Source organism: Triturus cristatus, chromosome 9 (genome assembly GCF_964204655.1).
Source record: "Triturus cristatus chromosome 9, aTriCri1.1, whole genome shotgun sequence".
Classification (NCBI taxonomy): Eukaryota; Metazoa; Chordata; class Amphibia; order Caudata; family Salamandridae; genus Triturus; species Triturus cristatus.
The window spans coordinates 251,700,033-251,718,672 of NC_140592.1; the positions used below are offsets into that span (position 1 = coordinate 251,700,033).

General features: G+C 40.8%; 1 protein-coding gene across 3 annotated transcripts in view; it reads left to right on the forward strand.

Annotated features, from left to right (window-relative positions):
- Positions 1 to 18,640, forward strand: part of ATG7 (autophagy related 7) — a 1,343,349-nt gene that overhangs the window by 240,843 nt on the left and 1,083,866 nt on the right. For all 3 annotated transcript variants that reach the window (XM_085624866.1, XM_085624868.1, XM_085624867.1), the window contains exon 10: positions 5,657 to 5,745. In XM_085624866.1, the coding sequence (XP_085480992.1) occupies positions 5,657 to 5,745 (89 nt within the window). The remainder of the gene's footprint in view (positions 1 to 5,656; positions 5,746 to 18,640) is intronic.

Sequence of the window (18,640 nt, forward strand, 5' to 3'; positions counted from 1 at the left end):
AGTAAACAAAAATGTTTTAAGGGAGGATTAATGTAATGGATTGTGTAGGCCCTAATTGCCCTACGAAATAAGTATCCGTTACAGACAAAGAGATCATGATGTACCACAGAGGCTGTGTAACATGAATTTAGTTCCAATGGAGATGAGACATTTGCATGTATGAAAATGGTTTGAGAATGTCCACGCAGGTGGACCAGAGTGGGGGCAACATGTGGGAGTTCTGTGGGCAGCACAAAAGCTCTTCTGATGGCCTGGAAAGTCCTGAAAAATGATATGGTTAGCTTGGCCAACCTGCCCAATGTCTCAGTTCCCTGGCTCTATATAATCCAAAAGTTGACTGTACTGAAACACCAGCTATCTCAGTGTGGTCATGAAACCAGTAATGACCCGAGCTTTTCAGTATTCCTTGCCCCATCCATCTGGTTCCTGACCTTTGGGACCAAGAGAATTCCACCTTTGCTTAAAGCAAAATCAGGAGTTGAAACCCTACCAATCTTGTATTCAGCTTGCGGTTCCACCATCACCAGCGATGTATGAATCTTTATCCGTGGTTTGTAGTGAAAAAAGTGAGACAATCGATCAATCCTTTCCTGTTAATCTGACTGAAACGTTTTCTCCACGAGGAAGGTCTTCAGGATCTATACATAACTTTTCATGAGCTTAATACTATTTCCTTGGAGACTACCTTAAATACCAGCAATAAATTGAGCTACATCTGATGACTCCTGCCCAGCCCATATCTTTCCTCTAATAGTGCCTACTATTGGTCCATCAGTGTGTCAGCTATTCAGTCCTTCAATTAAATCTGGCTCTTTTCCTTCTGATTGAAACAAAGCATGCATTGTTTTGCTAGTAAACAAACATTCTGCCAATCAGGCAACCCCCAACAACCACCGCCCTATCTCCACATTGCTTTCTGTGCTAAACTAACTGAGAAAGTAGTTAGCACACACCTTTTTGTATTTTTTTCAGATAGCTACCTTCTTAATGCAGCTATGGGTCTGTGGCAGCCCTCACTTTACTTGACGTTTTCGCAGCCTTTGACATGAAGTATCATGCTACACTGGTGGATAGGCTCGGAGGGGCAGGAGTGAGTGGTTGGTTTTGGAGTTTTGTCAGTTACTTTAATAGGATATTGCTAAGCGGTATGCATGCCTCCTTTTAGATTCATAGCTAAATTTATGTTTTGTGTAGTTCTAGATGAGTCCTCTCCGAATCCTTCATTTTATCTTTGCAGTATACTTTTATGTGAATGACCTGGCTGATTTAATCAAAGAGCACCACCTGTCATAGATGTGGTATGCAGAGGGCACACAGGACATTTAGAGGCTCGTCGGTAAAGATGACCATATCAACTTTCACTTAGGATTTAAGTCTGTGATCTGTTTTAAATTGATCTTGGTTAAAAAGGTCCTTAGGATGGTGGCCAGATACTTTATGCAAATACAATACTCCAGCACAAGCAGTTAGGAAATCTAGGGATCAACAGCTGGTACAGAATGGTGCTGCATTCCTGCTTCTGAACTTGCACAGACGTATATCACTGTACTGGCCACAAGCTCCCAATACAGAAGAGCATAGTTTTTAAAAGACTATCTGTTTTAAGGCCCTGCTTAACTTAAGAACTTTTTACATTTGCCAATGTTTTCCTGATATTCTCCTCCGCGGACATTGCACTCATCCTCTGATTCCTTCTACAAGTGCTTGAGATAAGGAAATCCCACTAGGAAGCAGTGGTGTGGCACAAAATGGCAGACCCCTTCTGCAGAATGTGATTAGGAGCCCCTCAGTTTCCTGTATCTTACAGATATTCATTTGCCTTTGGCTGAATAGGGGGGACACCTTGATGGGTCCTTGTGGAGGGTTGGTGGCCCCTGCTCCAGCGCAGGGGCTGCAGGGGTCTGCATTACGCCCCTGCTAGGAAGGTGGATCATTTGCCTATCCTGTAGAAATGTTTGGAACTCTGTACTGCTAGAAATTTGAGATGTGACCAATTTTCAGGGAGCAACTCAAAACCAGTCTATTTAAGCGGTAAGCTTAATGTCTGGATATTTGTAGTTATCAGCACTAGGGCACCTTTTTTGGTGATTGTGTACTCTACAAATACCACAAATAAATACACTTTCAGTTTGTGCTATCTTGGAGGACTGTTAAAGTGTAAAACCGGATGCTGCAGAAAGCTGCATAACAGCAGCCTGATAAAAGGTGTAAGTTATCACAGAGATAACAGAGGGCATTGTGCTTGAGACTGAGCACCGTGCATCAAACTTTGGTGACATGCTTTGAAACTGACTTCTTTAAAAACTGAATCTTCATCTCTCAGAGGTCCTAATGCAATCCACGGGTAAATGATCCCTGCCTGACATTTTAGTGCGCCGTATATCTGCTACAACCAACTACAATTAGACAACAACAAACATATATGTCTGTGAATCCAGTAGCCTTTCAGATCTTAATTAATGAGAATAATCACAGCACTTTTCACTCATACAGTGAAGTGTGAGATTGTCCTGCTGCTGTATTAGAAAGCCAAATGCCCTGGGCTGCTCTAGACCTCCGGGTTGGGTAAACAGGGATGTGATGGAGGGGGCATCATACCATTCCTCTCATGTTTCAGCGTTCACAACACAGCCTGTTCCTCCAATGACAATGCCTTAGAGCTCCCGTAAGCCCTACAGCCAAAATCCCTATTACCATGGTCATCATCCACCATTCCTAAAAATGCCCCACCTTTACAAGGATATCTACCCCACCCTCTGTCCCTGAAGCTCCCTGTCAGCCATCATACTCTGTCTGCTATTCTACCTACCCAGGGAGTCCAAATACTGGTTTCATAGATCCACATGGGGTTTACTCCAAGTCCTCACAGTTAAATCCCCACAGACCAGGAAACCATTTCAACCAACTCTCAGTTGTACTGTGCTGGCCCAAACAGACCTTTCAATGCTCCATTATATCTCTTGAAGTGTTTGCTTTATAACAGAGCCCTCTGATAGCAGCATCTTACCCAGTGCTCCAGGCAGTGGCACAGACAAGTGGAGCACTAGCACAGACAAGTGGAGCACTAGCACAGACAAGTGGAGCACTAGCACAGTCAAGTGGAGCCCTGGGGGAGGATCACCCTCCCAGATCCTGGAATTAAGAACTTTTTGCTGTTCTTGTTGTTAACCTCACCCAGAAAGTAAACTACTTGGGAATTTTTAATCTTTGTTGGACCATGCACATTAAATAAATAAGAGGAAATTCTGAAACAAATCGAGGTCGACCCTGTCCATTTGGCTAGCCACTCCCTTCAAGTTCCTATTATACCTGGTAGTCTGACCATTTGACATTTGCTTACCTTTCCAAGTTTGATTGCCCAGGCCTGCCAAATGGTAAAGGTGGCCACCATTAAGCTGGCCAGAAAATAATTGTGACAGCTGTAGCTGAGCTTGAAGAAACAATGCCTTCCTGGATGAAACCAGTAATTCCAGTAAAACGTTTTCCATTTACACAGCTGGACTTTTAGAAAACCGGGTTTTCGATAGGAATATGCAGTTAAAATCAATATAGACAGATTTGAAAAGGTCAACCCGTAGAAAGCAAAAGAACTACTTTGATATATATATATATATATATATATCTGGCTCTACTGGTAGTCCCCGATTAAAAAATGTACGTATGAAAGGGCATACTTTGTGGGTTCAGATCTACACCTAGTGGAATCAATTAATTTTATACTACACCTGAAGATAATCACTTGATCATCTACTGCACCCTAAAACATACCTATGCTTGAACTTTATTGCTCTTTTGAGTATTCTCTCGAAAAAAATATTTTGAAATTAATGCCAAAGGATCACTTTTGTGATTGATGAGCATTATACAGAGACATTCTTAAAACAATATAGTAGAGATACAGTTTTAAGCTTTAAACTTTACAAACAAATCTAGAATTGTTTGCATTTTGTTCTTGAGTGCTTCATTTCTATCTAGATAAGTCTTGTTATTTCTGAATTTCTATTTTTCTCCACTTCATCATCTCACACTTGATCCATTTAAGATAGGGAATTCCTCTACGTGTTCTTTATGCCCAAATTCATACATCTGAAGCAATTTGATATTTCCGTTGCACTGTGGTGAGTTCCTTCAAGCTCGGGTATACCTTCCCCTTCTGCCATAGTTAACTATAGTGCATGGTATTACAGCAATCCTGCAGAGCAATCCCACAAGTGACTACCTTGGGGAGCATCCTGCACAGCATGACAGTGTGCATCCATTTCAGCCACACATTTGTCTTAGTTAGGTGGGCTGTTACCCTTAGAAAGAGATTTGAGGCATGCCATGGACCTTCTCGGAACCTTGTATAGATTCCTGGCCCAACACTCTAAAGATGCTGGTTCCGGTTTGCCTGGCACAGAATGTTGCTTACACGACCTGGTTCTGCTTCAGAAATTCCATACCTGCGTTAGAAAGTGATCATTCCCTAAATGCACATTCTGAGGGGGAGACCTGCTCTGTGTGTCCACAGAACCCACCTATTACTTTCCGAAATCCTACACACAGGTTATGATTTATAAAATATTGCAACCTCCATGGTGACACACTTATTTGAATGGGAAATGTATGCAAAACAAAACGATGTAACAAAATTGTTCATGCAATGTTTTGTATGAGATCATGTAAACGTTGGCAACTGCATGCCTATTTGATGCCCAGTGAAATAAACTTGTAAATGTTAAATGATTCTAAATCTTTGAAGTAAATGCCAAACCTTAAAGTTGTGTTAGACTTCAGCATCAAATCCCTGTTTAATAAAATATTCCCAAAGAATGTTTGCAGTATGGTCTCTGAGAACTATATGACCTTCATTCTGAAAGGCAAGTGTTGAGAGTAAACTCGGTGAGAGCAAGCACAGAAATAGACATGCCATTTTGCCCCGAAAAGATTGTTAAAAACCTTTTCTAATCATATCTCAAATAAGAACAATTTGATTGCAAAGAATTGATAGAAAAGTTCCTTTGAGTATATGTATGTTCTTTATTTTCCCATTGTGGAGCTCCATTGCCGTCGATACTTAATAAACATGTGGAAAGGGGTATTTGGTGAATATGATATGCATATGCTTTAGTAGCACTCCTTTTGAAACATCTAATTCATGACCCCGGCCCACTGGCTGTGAGGACTTGCTCACTGTGGCTCAGGCGATCGCAAAGTGTAAATCAGTAACGTACTTTGACAGCACTGATGGGAATGTTAAATAGAAATTGTAGCCTTGTCATTGGTGTCTGAGGATTAATAAATTCAACTTCATTGTTTTTAAGTTAAGGTGATTATTGGATGTGAATTCAGTGTTCTAATTGGAGGGAGTAAAGTGAAGTAGGGCAATCACCGTCTGTTGCATACTATGATCTTTCCTGGCAAGATGTTATCACCTCCACAGTGTCCTCTCGTTTAAAAGTAAGGCTTGGGGAAATATACAAATGATATCTAGCTTAATGTACTGTGTGTCTATAATGTGTAGGGTTGGTTCTCCAGCAAGCCTATGCTGCCTCACTAGATCTCATACATTTGATGCATCCTGTTCAGCTGTCACAAATATTTGATGCCACACTTTTTCAACTGAAATGTACTGAAAATTATAATAGTTATTCCTATGATTTTTCTTTTCTTTTAGGTAACTGTTGGTGTTTATGATCCGTGCACTTTATCCCAGTACCCAGGCTGGCCATTGCGAAACTTATTGGTTCTGGCAGCATTTAAAAGGTATATTTTAATTCTCGAGAGTGAGATTCTTTTTTCAATTCTTGACAGGCTGATTTTAAGTCGTCATTTCTTTCTGATCTTTCCTGAGTTGCACCACCACCTGGTGGATACCAAGGTGATGGATAGTAGAGATGTTTCTCAGAAACGTAATAGGCATGTGAAGGCAATAGCACAGGATAAAACCCTCACGACAAAGGAGAGACTTGCATACTGCCCCCATATGCCCTAACTTTCAGAAAAAAACAGAAAATCAACATCTTTAAAGCAAGGCTAAGGGGAACTCCCAAGTTTGTCCTGAGAGGTTTCACATCCACACCACAAAAGGTCTGTGTATCCTGTAAGTATTAGCCCCTTGGAAGTAATGTAGCTAGTCTGGGCTTCAAGGTTGCCAGTCAGTCATCAGGAACAACTTTATTAGTTTCCCTTCAGTTACTTCATGTCTTGTGATTGTCCTGGTGAGATTATGTACTTGAATATATTTGAAAGTGGCATTTTCTCATGTGTTCTCAGACTGGAGGTAGAATACCAAATTGGCCTCCCAACTTAACTGTAGTTTCTGCTGCCTTCACAGCTTATCTAAAAACAAAGACATAGGAATATTGTGGAGACCGAGTGGACTGTTATTTAAATGTGGTGAGGCCACATTTAAAGTCTGGCCCTTGGTTTGTAGCTATGGTCCCAGCCAGTACACAACGGTATGTACCTTGGGTCATTTTTAATAGAGCCAGCACAACTGAGCTTCTGAATACCTGAGTTAGCCAGTAGGGACAAGACAGATTGGTTAGGTTATTGCAGTTTGTTTATGGGTACTCTTCAGTCGTTTTGAAACTTTAGGGGACTGAGGAGGAGTTTCTTGTACTTGAGCTGGCACTGGTATGTGGAGGTTGTTTTCTGCTTTTTCATTCATGCTAGTGAAAGGGTTACCCCACATAGAGGTGGTGGTGCCCTTGTCCGAGGTCCCTGTTTAGATGAAGCCTGAGACTGGCATCCAGGAACTCAAAATGAGATTAAAGAGTCGGAAAGTTGAAAGCTCTATTCATGAAGATACACAGTTGACTTGTCCTGGGGTAGAGGAACCTTTTCAATGGTGGACAACTCAACTAAGCTTTTGAACTAGATGATCGGTCTGAACAATCTAAATTGCAAACGAGAAGACATTTTCTGAACAGTATTCTTCAGGGCACACAGTACATTGACCACTCGTGACAGACTGAGGAGATGGATAGCATTTCCTCAGATTGGTAAAAAATATGAGGTGCTTCAGGTACACACAGACAATTGTATCTTGTTTTGTCAGCCAAAAGATCTGGACTGTGAAGTCGTTGAAGTGCTAGTGGTTCCCCTGTACCTTACTCCATTTTGTTATTGGGTTCACAATGTTCTGGTTGACTGATCTGCCTAGGTGACCAATAGAGAAGAGAGACTCTCATGCCATTTTTCCTTGCCTCATATTGAATCAATCTACAATACATTCTGCAGGTCTTGCCTGATATCTCAAGTATTTTTTCAATGAATGAAAGGTTCCATTAAAACTAATACAAATGCTGCTGATGGTAATATGTCTTAAAAGGATGGGGGTGGCAATTGCATGTTGCTAGGACCCTTGAACAAGTTCACTTTAAAAATGTATCATGGTCATTGTCCGCGTTGTAATTCATGCAATTAGATTTGGTAACTCTGTACCATTTAATAATCCAAATTGTACCTCAACCCTGAATAGCATCTCTGTGTAAGTGGGGTACCCTAATGGGGATTGGGTCTGGCATGGAATAGTTAACCAACTTCATGTTTGCTCACATGAGAATATCTTGAATATGTTTTGGGTGGTCTGTGAGATTTTCATCTCTTTCCATCCTAAACCAATGGACTTGTAGAAAGGTTCAAATATGGCCTCAAGTACAAGATCAATAGCCTTGAAAAGCAAATGAGAAAGTATGTTGAATATCATCCTACCATTCCTGCTTACCCGGAGAAAGATATTTGAACTTAAGTTTGGGCAGCATATAAGTCTGCTGAGACTTTTAGAGGAAAGGTAGAAGGGGACACTTTGAGCTGTTGAGTGATTTGGCTGCTTCGTTCACTTTAAGATGGTCAAGTAATGCACATAAAAAAGAAAATCCAAGAACCTGGAAACTAATCTGGCTTTGACTGTGTGTTGTCAGGAGACGGCCATGATCACAACATGCCCGTTCAGAAGGTTTGGATTGTAAAGGGTTTGGCGCTAGCCCCATATGGACAAATAGTGTGACAATTGTTTTGCTCGACAAAGTGATTAACATGGAACCCCAATTGATTCCGTTAGGGACAGCTACACATTGTTGCCAGTCAAGACTTTTAACCTCCACTGCAGCTTTGCTGAAAAGGTGCTGCTTGAAATGAAAGCTAAAGAGGAAGATTTTGAAGCTTTCAGCGTGGGTGATAAAAAGGATGGCTCGGTGCAGTGAGCATGACCGGCGGCAGACGTATCGGCAGGACCCTAGGTATTTCCGAGGTGCCTGCTCTTTGACAAATGTGTGACTATAAGACGGCACCATCCCGCACTTACCGCATGACCCTTGAAGAGACACCCTAGAGGAAACTTTTCTGAAAAAAAGAAAATCAAGGTAGATAGACAGGTGAGAGCATTAGGCCTCGCACATTTGCATGGAGTGCGTGCACTAAAACAGGCAGGGACAGTGACGAGACAGCCCTGACGAAGGCCCCAGACCCGGTTGAGCTCTTGGCGAGGACCGAAACATGTTGGCAGTAAAGTGAGGGTATAATTGAACAATTGTCTTTGAATAGAATCTCAATATTCATGGTTTTATTCATACCCCAGGTGCCCATTTAATAGAATAATATCTTGGGTATACCTCAAGGTATTTTTAACATATCACTTTTCTGGGTCACTGCATATCCAGTTTTGCTTCATCTAAGAACTCCCATTTCCAACTATGGTTGAGTCCGCCCTGGTAGTACCATCTTACCAGTGTGTGGATAGATGCCAATGATGAAGCATGTCATGATAAGTGAGTAAGGGGTCTACTCCAAAATCATCAAAAGAAATAATTAAGCAGAGAGTATACCTGGCATCCTGTTATGAAGAGGGAACTGAATATAGTTCCAAGAAACCCTTGTTTAATCAGTTGTCTGTGTGATTTAAATGTTCAGTATTGGGAGAGTGCAACTGATTTCACTTTCTTTCGCTCTCCAGAAGTGATTACACGTCGACGGTTTTAACATCAGAAAATTAACCCAGAGAAAATTATTTAAATAGACCGGACTGTTTTAATTGAAAATCAATGGGGCCAGCCTTATAAAGAATGTCAGCTGAGCCCAGTGTGTCGCGAGAGAGAGAGAGAGAGAGAGAGAAAAAACACACCTGGGCCACATTGTAAGCAGTAGTAGCAGTGACACTCCAGCAACACGTACCAATGCCCTCCTGTGGTATTCTCATTGTCATGGTAATGTCTTGCCTATGTCTTCTAGATTCTACATCTTGTGATCAGGTCTTAGGAATGTTCTAATTGTTACCTTGGTGAGAGAATGTGGTTCTTTGAAGGAGGTTCTATGACCAGGGACTGTTGGGACAGTGACATGTTGAGCTGGCTGAAGATTGGATGGGTCTTATTAACCTTGGAATAAACCTGCAAGTTCCTGATGAATTTCCTGTGTCATTTGTCTTATTATGTGATAAGGGAATTCCCACATTATTAGGCTTTAATCCAACTCCTCTGTCATTGGCTTGAAATAGGGGCAGGTAGAGTTAAATTTCACCTCAAAGCTATTAAAGTACTTATGTGGGTGGATACGTTTATAACTTATTCATCCTCACAAGGTAAGCCTTCGCCTTTACCGTTTCACCCACGATTTCTATCTGTGTTTTCGTTTCAGTTTTTTTTGTGCTGTTCCCTGTGATTGTTGCCTCCATCTAAGGCCTCATTGGTTATTATTGATTATATTGGTTGTAGTACTTTTCTGCCACGAGATGTATTAGAATACTACTGTTGGTTAGGTCAGGATCACCAGATCTACTCCACCGACCTCACAAACTGTTGGACAGCAGAACAGTAATCAAACCACAGAGCAAATTCAGGAAACCATCCAAAGGAAACTCACATTAAGTGAACTAAGAACTGCAGGAATGAAACCTGCATAGAAACACGTCTCACATTTGAAGCATTCCTGAAAAATCAGAAAACCCGTTTGTATCAGTACCTCTTTTGGTTGAAGCTAATAGGGTGAAGGAGGGTTTGTCTCCATTTACTAAAGCTAGTTTGTGAAAGAGGGTTTGATGGCTCCCTGAAATCTCACCAGTTTTTCCCAAAATAAAAGCACTGTGGAGATTGTTGAGATGTTTGCTCTCAAGTTTGCTTCTGATTCTTTCAGCGTGATGAGTCAGCATGTATGGATGCCCAGGCCAACTTACCCAGTGTGAAGAATCTGATATTCAGTTCTGTATTTCCATAGGGCAGTCCCTGGAGTGGAGAGTAGCGTTACCTCAGATGAAGGAATACTAAGCAATTTATGTGTGAGCCCAAGAGTCCAGACTCCAAGGCCAGCTGCTGACCCTGTGTATCTCTTAGCTTATGTACATTGCTCTAAAACAAAACTGTGGAGAGTTCAGTTGATTTTTAATGGCAGAAAGCAGGAGTTAGAATCCAGACAAGCCTCTAGAATGGTGATGCTCAACCGTTGGTCTGGGGGCCACTTGGGGTCCGCAAAACCTACTTAGGGGTTTCCCCTCTGCTTAAAATTAATTTATAGTACCTGAATAATAAAGTGGTTATAAATAAAGAAGTAAAATGTTCAATTGAAAATGTTAAAACTTTCTGTAAATGTGAAGGAATTTGAAATTGGAGGATAACATTTGAGCTACTATCCACAAATCAATTTGTGGAAGCAGAATGCAAGTGCATCAAACAGAATATAGTGTAGATGATAAGTGGCCTCAGTTTAATTTAGAAAAGCTCCATTCTTCCTATTGCAATTAACATTTAGATTTCTCATATTGATTTGAGAATAAAATTAAATAATAAATCATTTGTTTATTTTTTTTATAAATGCTTGTTTCTGTATTTTTTGTGTATTTTTTTGATTGTTCAGATCATTGTAAATCCTTAGACAGGGGTCCCCGGCTTTCAGTAATGACTCAGTGGGGGTTCCCGGTTGCCAATAATGATTCAGTGGGGGGCCCCAGGCTTCTGTAATGATTAAGTGGGGGTTCACAGAAGTCAAATGTTTAAGAACCATGCTCTAGTTGGGGATACTGTGTAGCAACTCTGAAAAGGTGTCTTCATGCAGGGACCTTTAGCGGGTTAGCCAATAATTTCTATCCTGAATCATGACTCCCTAGTATCAGTAAGACAGGTTTCCCAAGGTAAACTCACAAGGAACCATGCCATAGGGTGTAGCCACTCACCATAGAAGAATACCCTGATGTGATCTTCATATCTCATGAAGTGATTATTTTCCTTTTAGTGTCCATAAAATATAAATCGCCAAAATCACAAGAAATCAAGTCTTCAGTCTCATTTATTTTTTTTTATTTAAAATTTTTTATTAGGACATCAGAGACAAAACATAACAAGTGACAGCAAAATACAAAAAAAAGAAAAACATCTCCGATGTCCAGTTTTTCGAATTTAAACCCCCCACCCCGGTGGATCCCAACAGGGAAAGAATGAGAATAAAAAAGAGAATATGGACCATACAAACTAAGGGGGATTTTACATCCCAATAACTAATAATCCTTATTTAACCACTTGGTTAATGGCTCCCATATCTTTTCCCCCTTAACCCTTGCCCGGCTGCATCTTCTCCTAAACACAGAAATCTCCCAGTTGTAAAAGAAAATTAATTTACTGAACCACACATGTATTGAAGGAGAATCCTGATCAAGCCAAGCAGTAGCCAAACAAAGTCGCAATACAGCCATTGCAATATAAACCAACTTCCTATTGGCCTCCTCTATTTCTTGATTACAAATCCCTAGCATTATAACCTGGGGGGTCAATGGAACTAGATAACCCAATATAGATTCTACACGAGATTCGATTTTAGTCAACAGTTGATTAAGACTGGGGCAGGTAGCAAACATATGTGTGCTATCTGCTGCCAACAGCCCACACGGAGAGCAATGTATCCCCGAAGACCCCCCCCATCGATAGATACGCGCCGGAGTTATATTTAAATCACACCAGGTTTTATAGTATTGTACCTGCAAACTTGCCGAAATACAAGCCGTTTGACTGTATATAAGAGAATCTTCACATTCTGCCTGTCCGGCTTGTAAGACCATTTGCCATCTATCAAAATGTTTGGCTAAATCATCCCCCATCTCACCGTTTAGGAGTTTATATAAAGAAGATGTTGTAGTTTGCCCTCCAAAAATCATATCTAATAAAGGAATTCTATTCCGGGACATTAATTTTTTCGTAAGGAAGTCCCTTATCTGTAAATATTTTTTTTTTAAATTGTTCTTAATCCCGAATCTCTCTTTTAAAGCCTCAAAGGTCAGTATTTTAGTATCAGAAATAAAATCCCCTACACACAAAATACCTTCCTTCAATCCAGTGTTTAAAATATGCATCTTGAAATATATCCGGAAGTAGAGTATTATTTACTAAAGGGGAATATATATGCAGCCGCCCGATCCCGACCTTTTTCCTGACTGCTGTCCAGACCCTATAAGCACCAAGCAAGACAATAAATTTGACCCTCTTGAAATAGGCATAATCTATATGGCGCATAAGGAGTCCTCTGGCTTCTATCCCATAGATCAAACAATAAATTGATATTTCCCCACCTCCCAGATTCCCCCCTTTTAGCAATTCCCCCATCTGTTTTAACGCAGTTGCCCAATAATAGATTTGAAAGTTAGGGACAGACCACCCTCCCCTGTCTCTGGATAACGTCATATATCTAAGAGCCCTTCTGGGGCGTTGCCCCGCCCATAAAAACCATGAATCTAGCTGATCAAGTTTCTGAAACCAAGTTTTATTTTTATCTAAGGGAATCGCTCTAAAAAAATATAAAGTTTTAGGCAAAAATATCATCTTAATGACATTGCTTCTCCCAATTAATGTCAAGTGTAGCTTATTCATTCTTTGTGAATCTGATTTAATTTTCTGTATTAATGGTGTCAAATTGATATCAACTATATCCTGGATTTTAGAACTTATTTCAATGCCTAAATATCTAGCACTTGATGTTATCCGTGGATCAGCTAGAATAATTTTTTCATTAATGACAATTTGAGTTTTATATTCATTCAGATGATAGCCAGACATACTACCAAATTGCGACGTTAAAATATTTATTTCCACAAGAGCAGACCGGGGATCAGTAGTTATAATGGCTAGGTCATCGGCATATGCCAACATTTTAACGTTCCCCCCTCTAGCATGGACAGATTGAATTCTTTGATCTTCCAGAATCTTCCTAATTAAAGGGTCAATGTAGATGGCAAATAACAGGGGGGAACATGGACACCCTTGCCTCGTGCCTCGTGATATATTGATTATCCCCGACTGGGTTCCTATCAATGCTTTTCTGGCACTTGGATCTTTATACAGGCTTTGGATAGCTCTTATAAATCCCTCCCCTATACCATTATGCTTCATAGCCGCCCATAAAAAAGGCCAGGAGACACTATCAAATGCCTTCTCAGCATCCAGCAGAATTAAGGCCATAGGGTCTCCTGTAACCTTGGTATAGTCAAATAATGCGATTGTCCGGCGAATATGATCTATAGTTTCCCGTCCAGGCACAAAGCCATGTTGCTGGGGAGAGACAATTTCTTTAATAACTAATGCTAATCTGTTTGCTAAAATCTTGGAATACATTTTAATGTCGCTATTTATCAGAGTAATAGGCCTGTAAGCCCCTGGGTCTGTCGCTGCTTTCCCTTTCTTTAGAAATATAACAATCTTTTCCATTTTCCAGGATTCGGGAGGAGTATCTCCACTCTGTACTAGGCAAAACATCTCCAGCATAATCGGAGCCAACTGAGTTCGAAAAATCTTATAGAATTCGCCTGGTAAGAAATCGGGGCCTACTGCTTTACCTGATGGGAGTGAGTCTATAGCAGCTTGTATTTCTTCCGACCGAATCGAGGCATCCAACATATCCTGATCTAAGGAGGTCAGTTGGTTTAATTTAGCCTCCCTAAGATATCTCTCGATTTCAACTTGGATCCCACAATAATCACCTATATCTTCCAAGTATAACTTCTGAAAAAATCTCTGAAAGGCCAGAAGAATTGCACCTGTGTCAGTTACCAAACCAATATCTGGGTCTAGAATTCCTGTAATCCGTGTTAGTGACTCCTTTTCTCTAGCCCGGACAGCCAACATATGACCCACCCTTTCACTACACTCATAAAGCTTAGACCGCCAAGCTAGATATCTACCTGCAGATTTTGCAAATGAAATTTGAGTTATGGCCGATTTTACAATTGTGATTTTAGTTTGTGCTATCTCGGCCGCCCCACCATCTGAGAGTACTTTAACAAGGTTAGTCTCAGCTTTTCCTAAAGCTTCATACAGCTCATTAATCTTTTGCCTCTCTTTCTTTTGAGTCTCCCAACCAAACTGCGTCGTCTCACCCCTGATCCCTGCCTTAAGAGTGTCCCAAACATTTTGAACCCCGTACTTCTCATATTATACTCTAAAAACCTAACAATCCATTTTGCCATATGATCTATATAGGACTTGTCATTTAACAATGCCCTGTTGAAGGTCCAGCTAGATATTTGTTTTGGACATTTAATATTCAATTCAAGGACCAGAGGGTTATGATCGGACATAACTCTGGGAAATTTAATGATCTTACTACCCTGAACCATATTTCACGAGACAATAAAATAATCCAATCGTGCATGGGTTCTATGAGGGGCGGAAAAGTAAGTAAACTCTGGGTCGTTTCCTTCTGATTGTGCCCATATGTCAACCAACCCATGCAATTCTTTTAGATGAAAAAGAGACTTATACACTTTTGGTTTCCGCCCTTGATATATCAATTCGGGGTGATTAGATATCGCACAGCTCAGATTTATATTGAAATCCCCACATAATATAATTGGGGAGGGCCAACCCACCAATTCTAAAGTCAACCAATCAAAGAGTTCAGGGTCATCCAATACAGGTCCATAAACAGAATATAAGGTAAACATATTGCTGTCAATTGAACATTGTACTATAACCCATCTGCCATATTTATCTGAAAGAGATCGCGTAAAATTAGCCAGACCCCTACGAGCCAATATCGCAACACCTCTAGTTTTAACCTCTTGCCTTGTCCATGAGATTAGTTGAAACCCGTCGAAATCCATTATTTGTTTATTACTAGCTACAACATGAGTTTCTTGAAGGCAGATATCTGCCTTCAAGATTCGAATGTCCTCCTTTATCCTTCGCCTTTTGACTGGGTCATTTAATCCGCATATATTAATAGAGGCGATCCTTATACACCCCCTTATAGATGAAGAACACATCGAATTACACTAAGTCCCAGATGATTTAACAACAAAAAAAGGAAAAAAGTAACATCTAAACAATTTGAAAACACCACATGAAATCCTCACCTGTTTTCAGATTCTTCCAACTTCCACAAAATATCCATCATTTTGGTGTCATTTGCAGATGTTTTCTGCTCCGTACTTTCCAAGCCAACCTCCAGCCCTACCACACGTTCCTCCAGGGCGGTAGTTCTAGCTACAATCTCAGTGCATGCTTTTGTTGTTTTACGGATTGCGCACTGGAATTTTTTAGTCGCGAGTTGAGCTCTTTTATGCTCCTGGCGAGCCTCTACCTGCATTGCCTTGAGTGTGGCATATATTAGACCTATAGAGGGGAACGGTTCAAGTTTACTGCCAGAGACCCTGGAATCACTGTCCTGAAATCCGGACCCAACCCCAGCCGCAGCTCCCAGCTGGGAAGTGGAGTAATCCCATTGCAGGTGCTCATTAAATTCTGGACTTTCAAGACGTAGGCCATCAGAGATATTCCCTCCCTTTCTGGAGCGGCTGATAACCCTCCTCAGAGTATCTGTTGTTGTGGGGGGGCTATCGCTGTCATCCCCAGAGGCATCTATATCTGTGTTATCAAGGTCAGTAGCGTTATTAAAGTCAGAGTCCTCCGTCAAAGAAAATACATTTTCTCCATCTGGAGTTCCGGGCATTTGACCCTTTAAATCCAGCTCCCTGACGCACTCGCTGCGAGCTAATGCAAGTGTTTTATCCTCTGCCACAACCTGTTCTCCCCTATTTTGTATTGCTTCAGCCTCGCCTGTAAGGGTGCTTTGGATGTCAGAGTTATTAGACAAATTGCCAGTCTCTAATATGCTGGGAAGATCAAGTGTAGCGGCCCCTTCCGCTACATTGTTGCACACATTATCGATGGCAATACATATGCTTCTTGAATTACTTGATACTTCCTCCAGCGGAGCTTTAGCCTGATTCCCGCTTACCGGTTTACCAGAGAACATCCCCGGAACCGTCGGCGTCTTCGTTCTCAAGCCCGCCTCGGGAAGGCATCGGACACCACTAGGAAATCCGCTCTTGCCCCCCGCTGCTCTCTCTTGAACGGGAGTTCGAACAACCTCCAGCTCCTTGGGAGCGGGCAGCTTATTGGACGCAGCGGCGGTCTTGGAGCCATTTGCAGCCTCTTTCAGTACGCCTCTTTGTGGAGCCATTCTGACCACACACGACCACTGGCTCCCAGCAAGCCACGCCCGCAGTATCCGCAGGCAAGCCTGGCTTCGCGAAATGCCAAAACTGACCCCCGCAGCAGCGCGTGACAAAAGTTGAGATAGGTCGCGGGAGATAATTATCGGGGGTGATGAACTACGTTTGCCATCAAATACTTTTTGAAAAACCAGGCATAAGTTCCTGTGAGTACCAAATTAACAGCACATCGGTCGGGAAGTGACTCCGCAGTGGTTACACGGCCGCCATCTTGCCCCAAGTCTTCAGTTTCAAAAGAGATTTTATTAGGAATGTAATATAATGTATCCTCAAATAACAAGTGCTATATCATCAAAAGAAAATATTATTTAACATTCTAACAATGGCATCAAGGCAAATGAATGCATAGTATGAAAAGATCTGTGATGTAGACAACGGGAGTAAGAATTAAAAATAAAGAAACATGTATAATAGAACAAGGTTATACTGAATAAGTTAAATTAACAATTGAGTATATCAAGGTGGTAAAGCAACTTCTTGATGGAAGGAATTTGAGCAAAGGAACTTTTGGCACACTTATCGAAAAAAACGTCGTAACAGAGGACCATAGAAGTAATCGTTTGGTTTTCAAGGACTTGGGAAAGACAGAAGTTGTATCCAGTCTATGATTATGACAGACAGAGTACCACCAAGCTAAGTATGAGAGTTTGGAAAAATCCTTCTAATTTTTTGTTATCTGCTGAAGAGCAGTAGCAATTAGTAGATCAATGATTTGCGTTTGTGACTTCGGTTTGTTCCAACAATTAGCTATGCTGCCTAGGATAATATTGGCGAAAACCAGGGGGACGTTAGTTTTAAAGATAGAGTTGATTTGGGACCAGACTGCTTTCCAAAATTGCAAAACTTGTAGGCATGAAAAAAGTAAATGTTGAAGATCAGCTTGTGGGGATGAACAAGACCAACAGGTGTCCGGAATAGTAGGATGCATTTTGTGTAGGGAAACGGGTGTCAGCAATAATTTATTGTAGATAAAAAATAGAGTTTGTGTAGCGCTGGCTGCTCTGGAGGATTTTCTAATTTTCATCCAAATCTTATTCCAAAGGGATATGGGACATTGTATGCCTAAATCAATTTCCCAGGAAAGTTCAACCTTAGTTTTGGATCTCTGTAAGAGCGGGGATAGTAAACAGGAGTATAAGGAAGAGGCCTTTGGTGATATGGAAATTATATTCAACCAGGCGTGATCTAATGGTACAGGGGCAAGGAGTGAAAATGTGAATAAGATTCTAGTATGGCAGAGCGTAGGGCTAAAAATTTACTTAAGAATGATAGTGGTATGTGGTATAGGGAGCGTATATTGGAAAAAGTGAGAAAAGAGTTGTTCTCAAACAACTGATGTACACATATAATGCCCTTGTTGGGTATCGGTTATTGGAAAACCGGTCCTCCAATAAACCGGTTTTCCTTTGATGCAGATGAGTTTATTATGCCATATGGAAGAGTTCAGAAAGGTATGTAGATTATGTGGTTCAATATGAAGAAGTTTATTCAAGGTATTACAAGAATATTTAATAATAGGGGTGTGTAAGTTTTGCGGTTTCCACGTAAAGGATAGATATTCTTGAAAGGAAAACGGGGAAAGAAAGGAACTCTCCAAATCAACCCAAAGAGGGAGGACTGGTGATGGAGTCGACAACCATCTGGATAGATGTTTCAATAAGAATGCTTTGTGATATTTAGAAAAATCAAGAAATCAAGTCTAATGGAGGATGTTTGACTGATAAAGAAAAACCCAGATTAATTGGGTAGCACCAACTGTGCTGACTCAATCCAAGTTATAGAAAAATAATTTTCTACCATATACTGCGAGCCGGAAACCTATCTCTGATTCTGTCCCTCCTTCTTGCATATTTGTTGGAACCTATCTGCGGATTTCTTTCTCCTTTTAATTTTTTACAGTCGGTGCACCTTCCTTTTAGTGATCTTTGTTGCACACCTCTCTATTGTAATGTGATTGTTTCTAAATGACTTTATTTATTTTTATCATTTTTTTTTCTCTTCGGTTGTTTTGTCACGATTGCCCTTGCAAATCTTTGCAGCTTTTCGTTTTGCAAAACAACTTTTTGTTTCACTATTGTGTCTTTTTAATATTTTTTTAAGAAACTTTTTTTTTTTACATTTGTTTGTGCTGAGTAGTTTCTTGATATATATTTTTTTTTAACAGTGTTG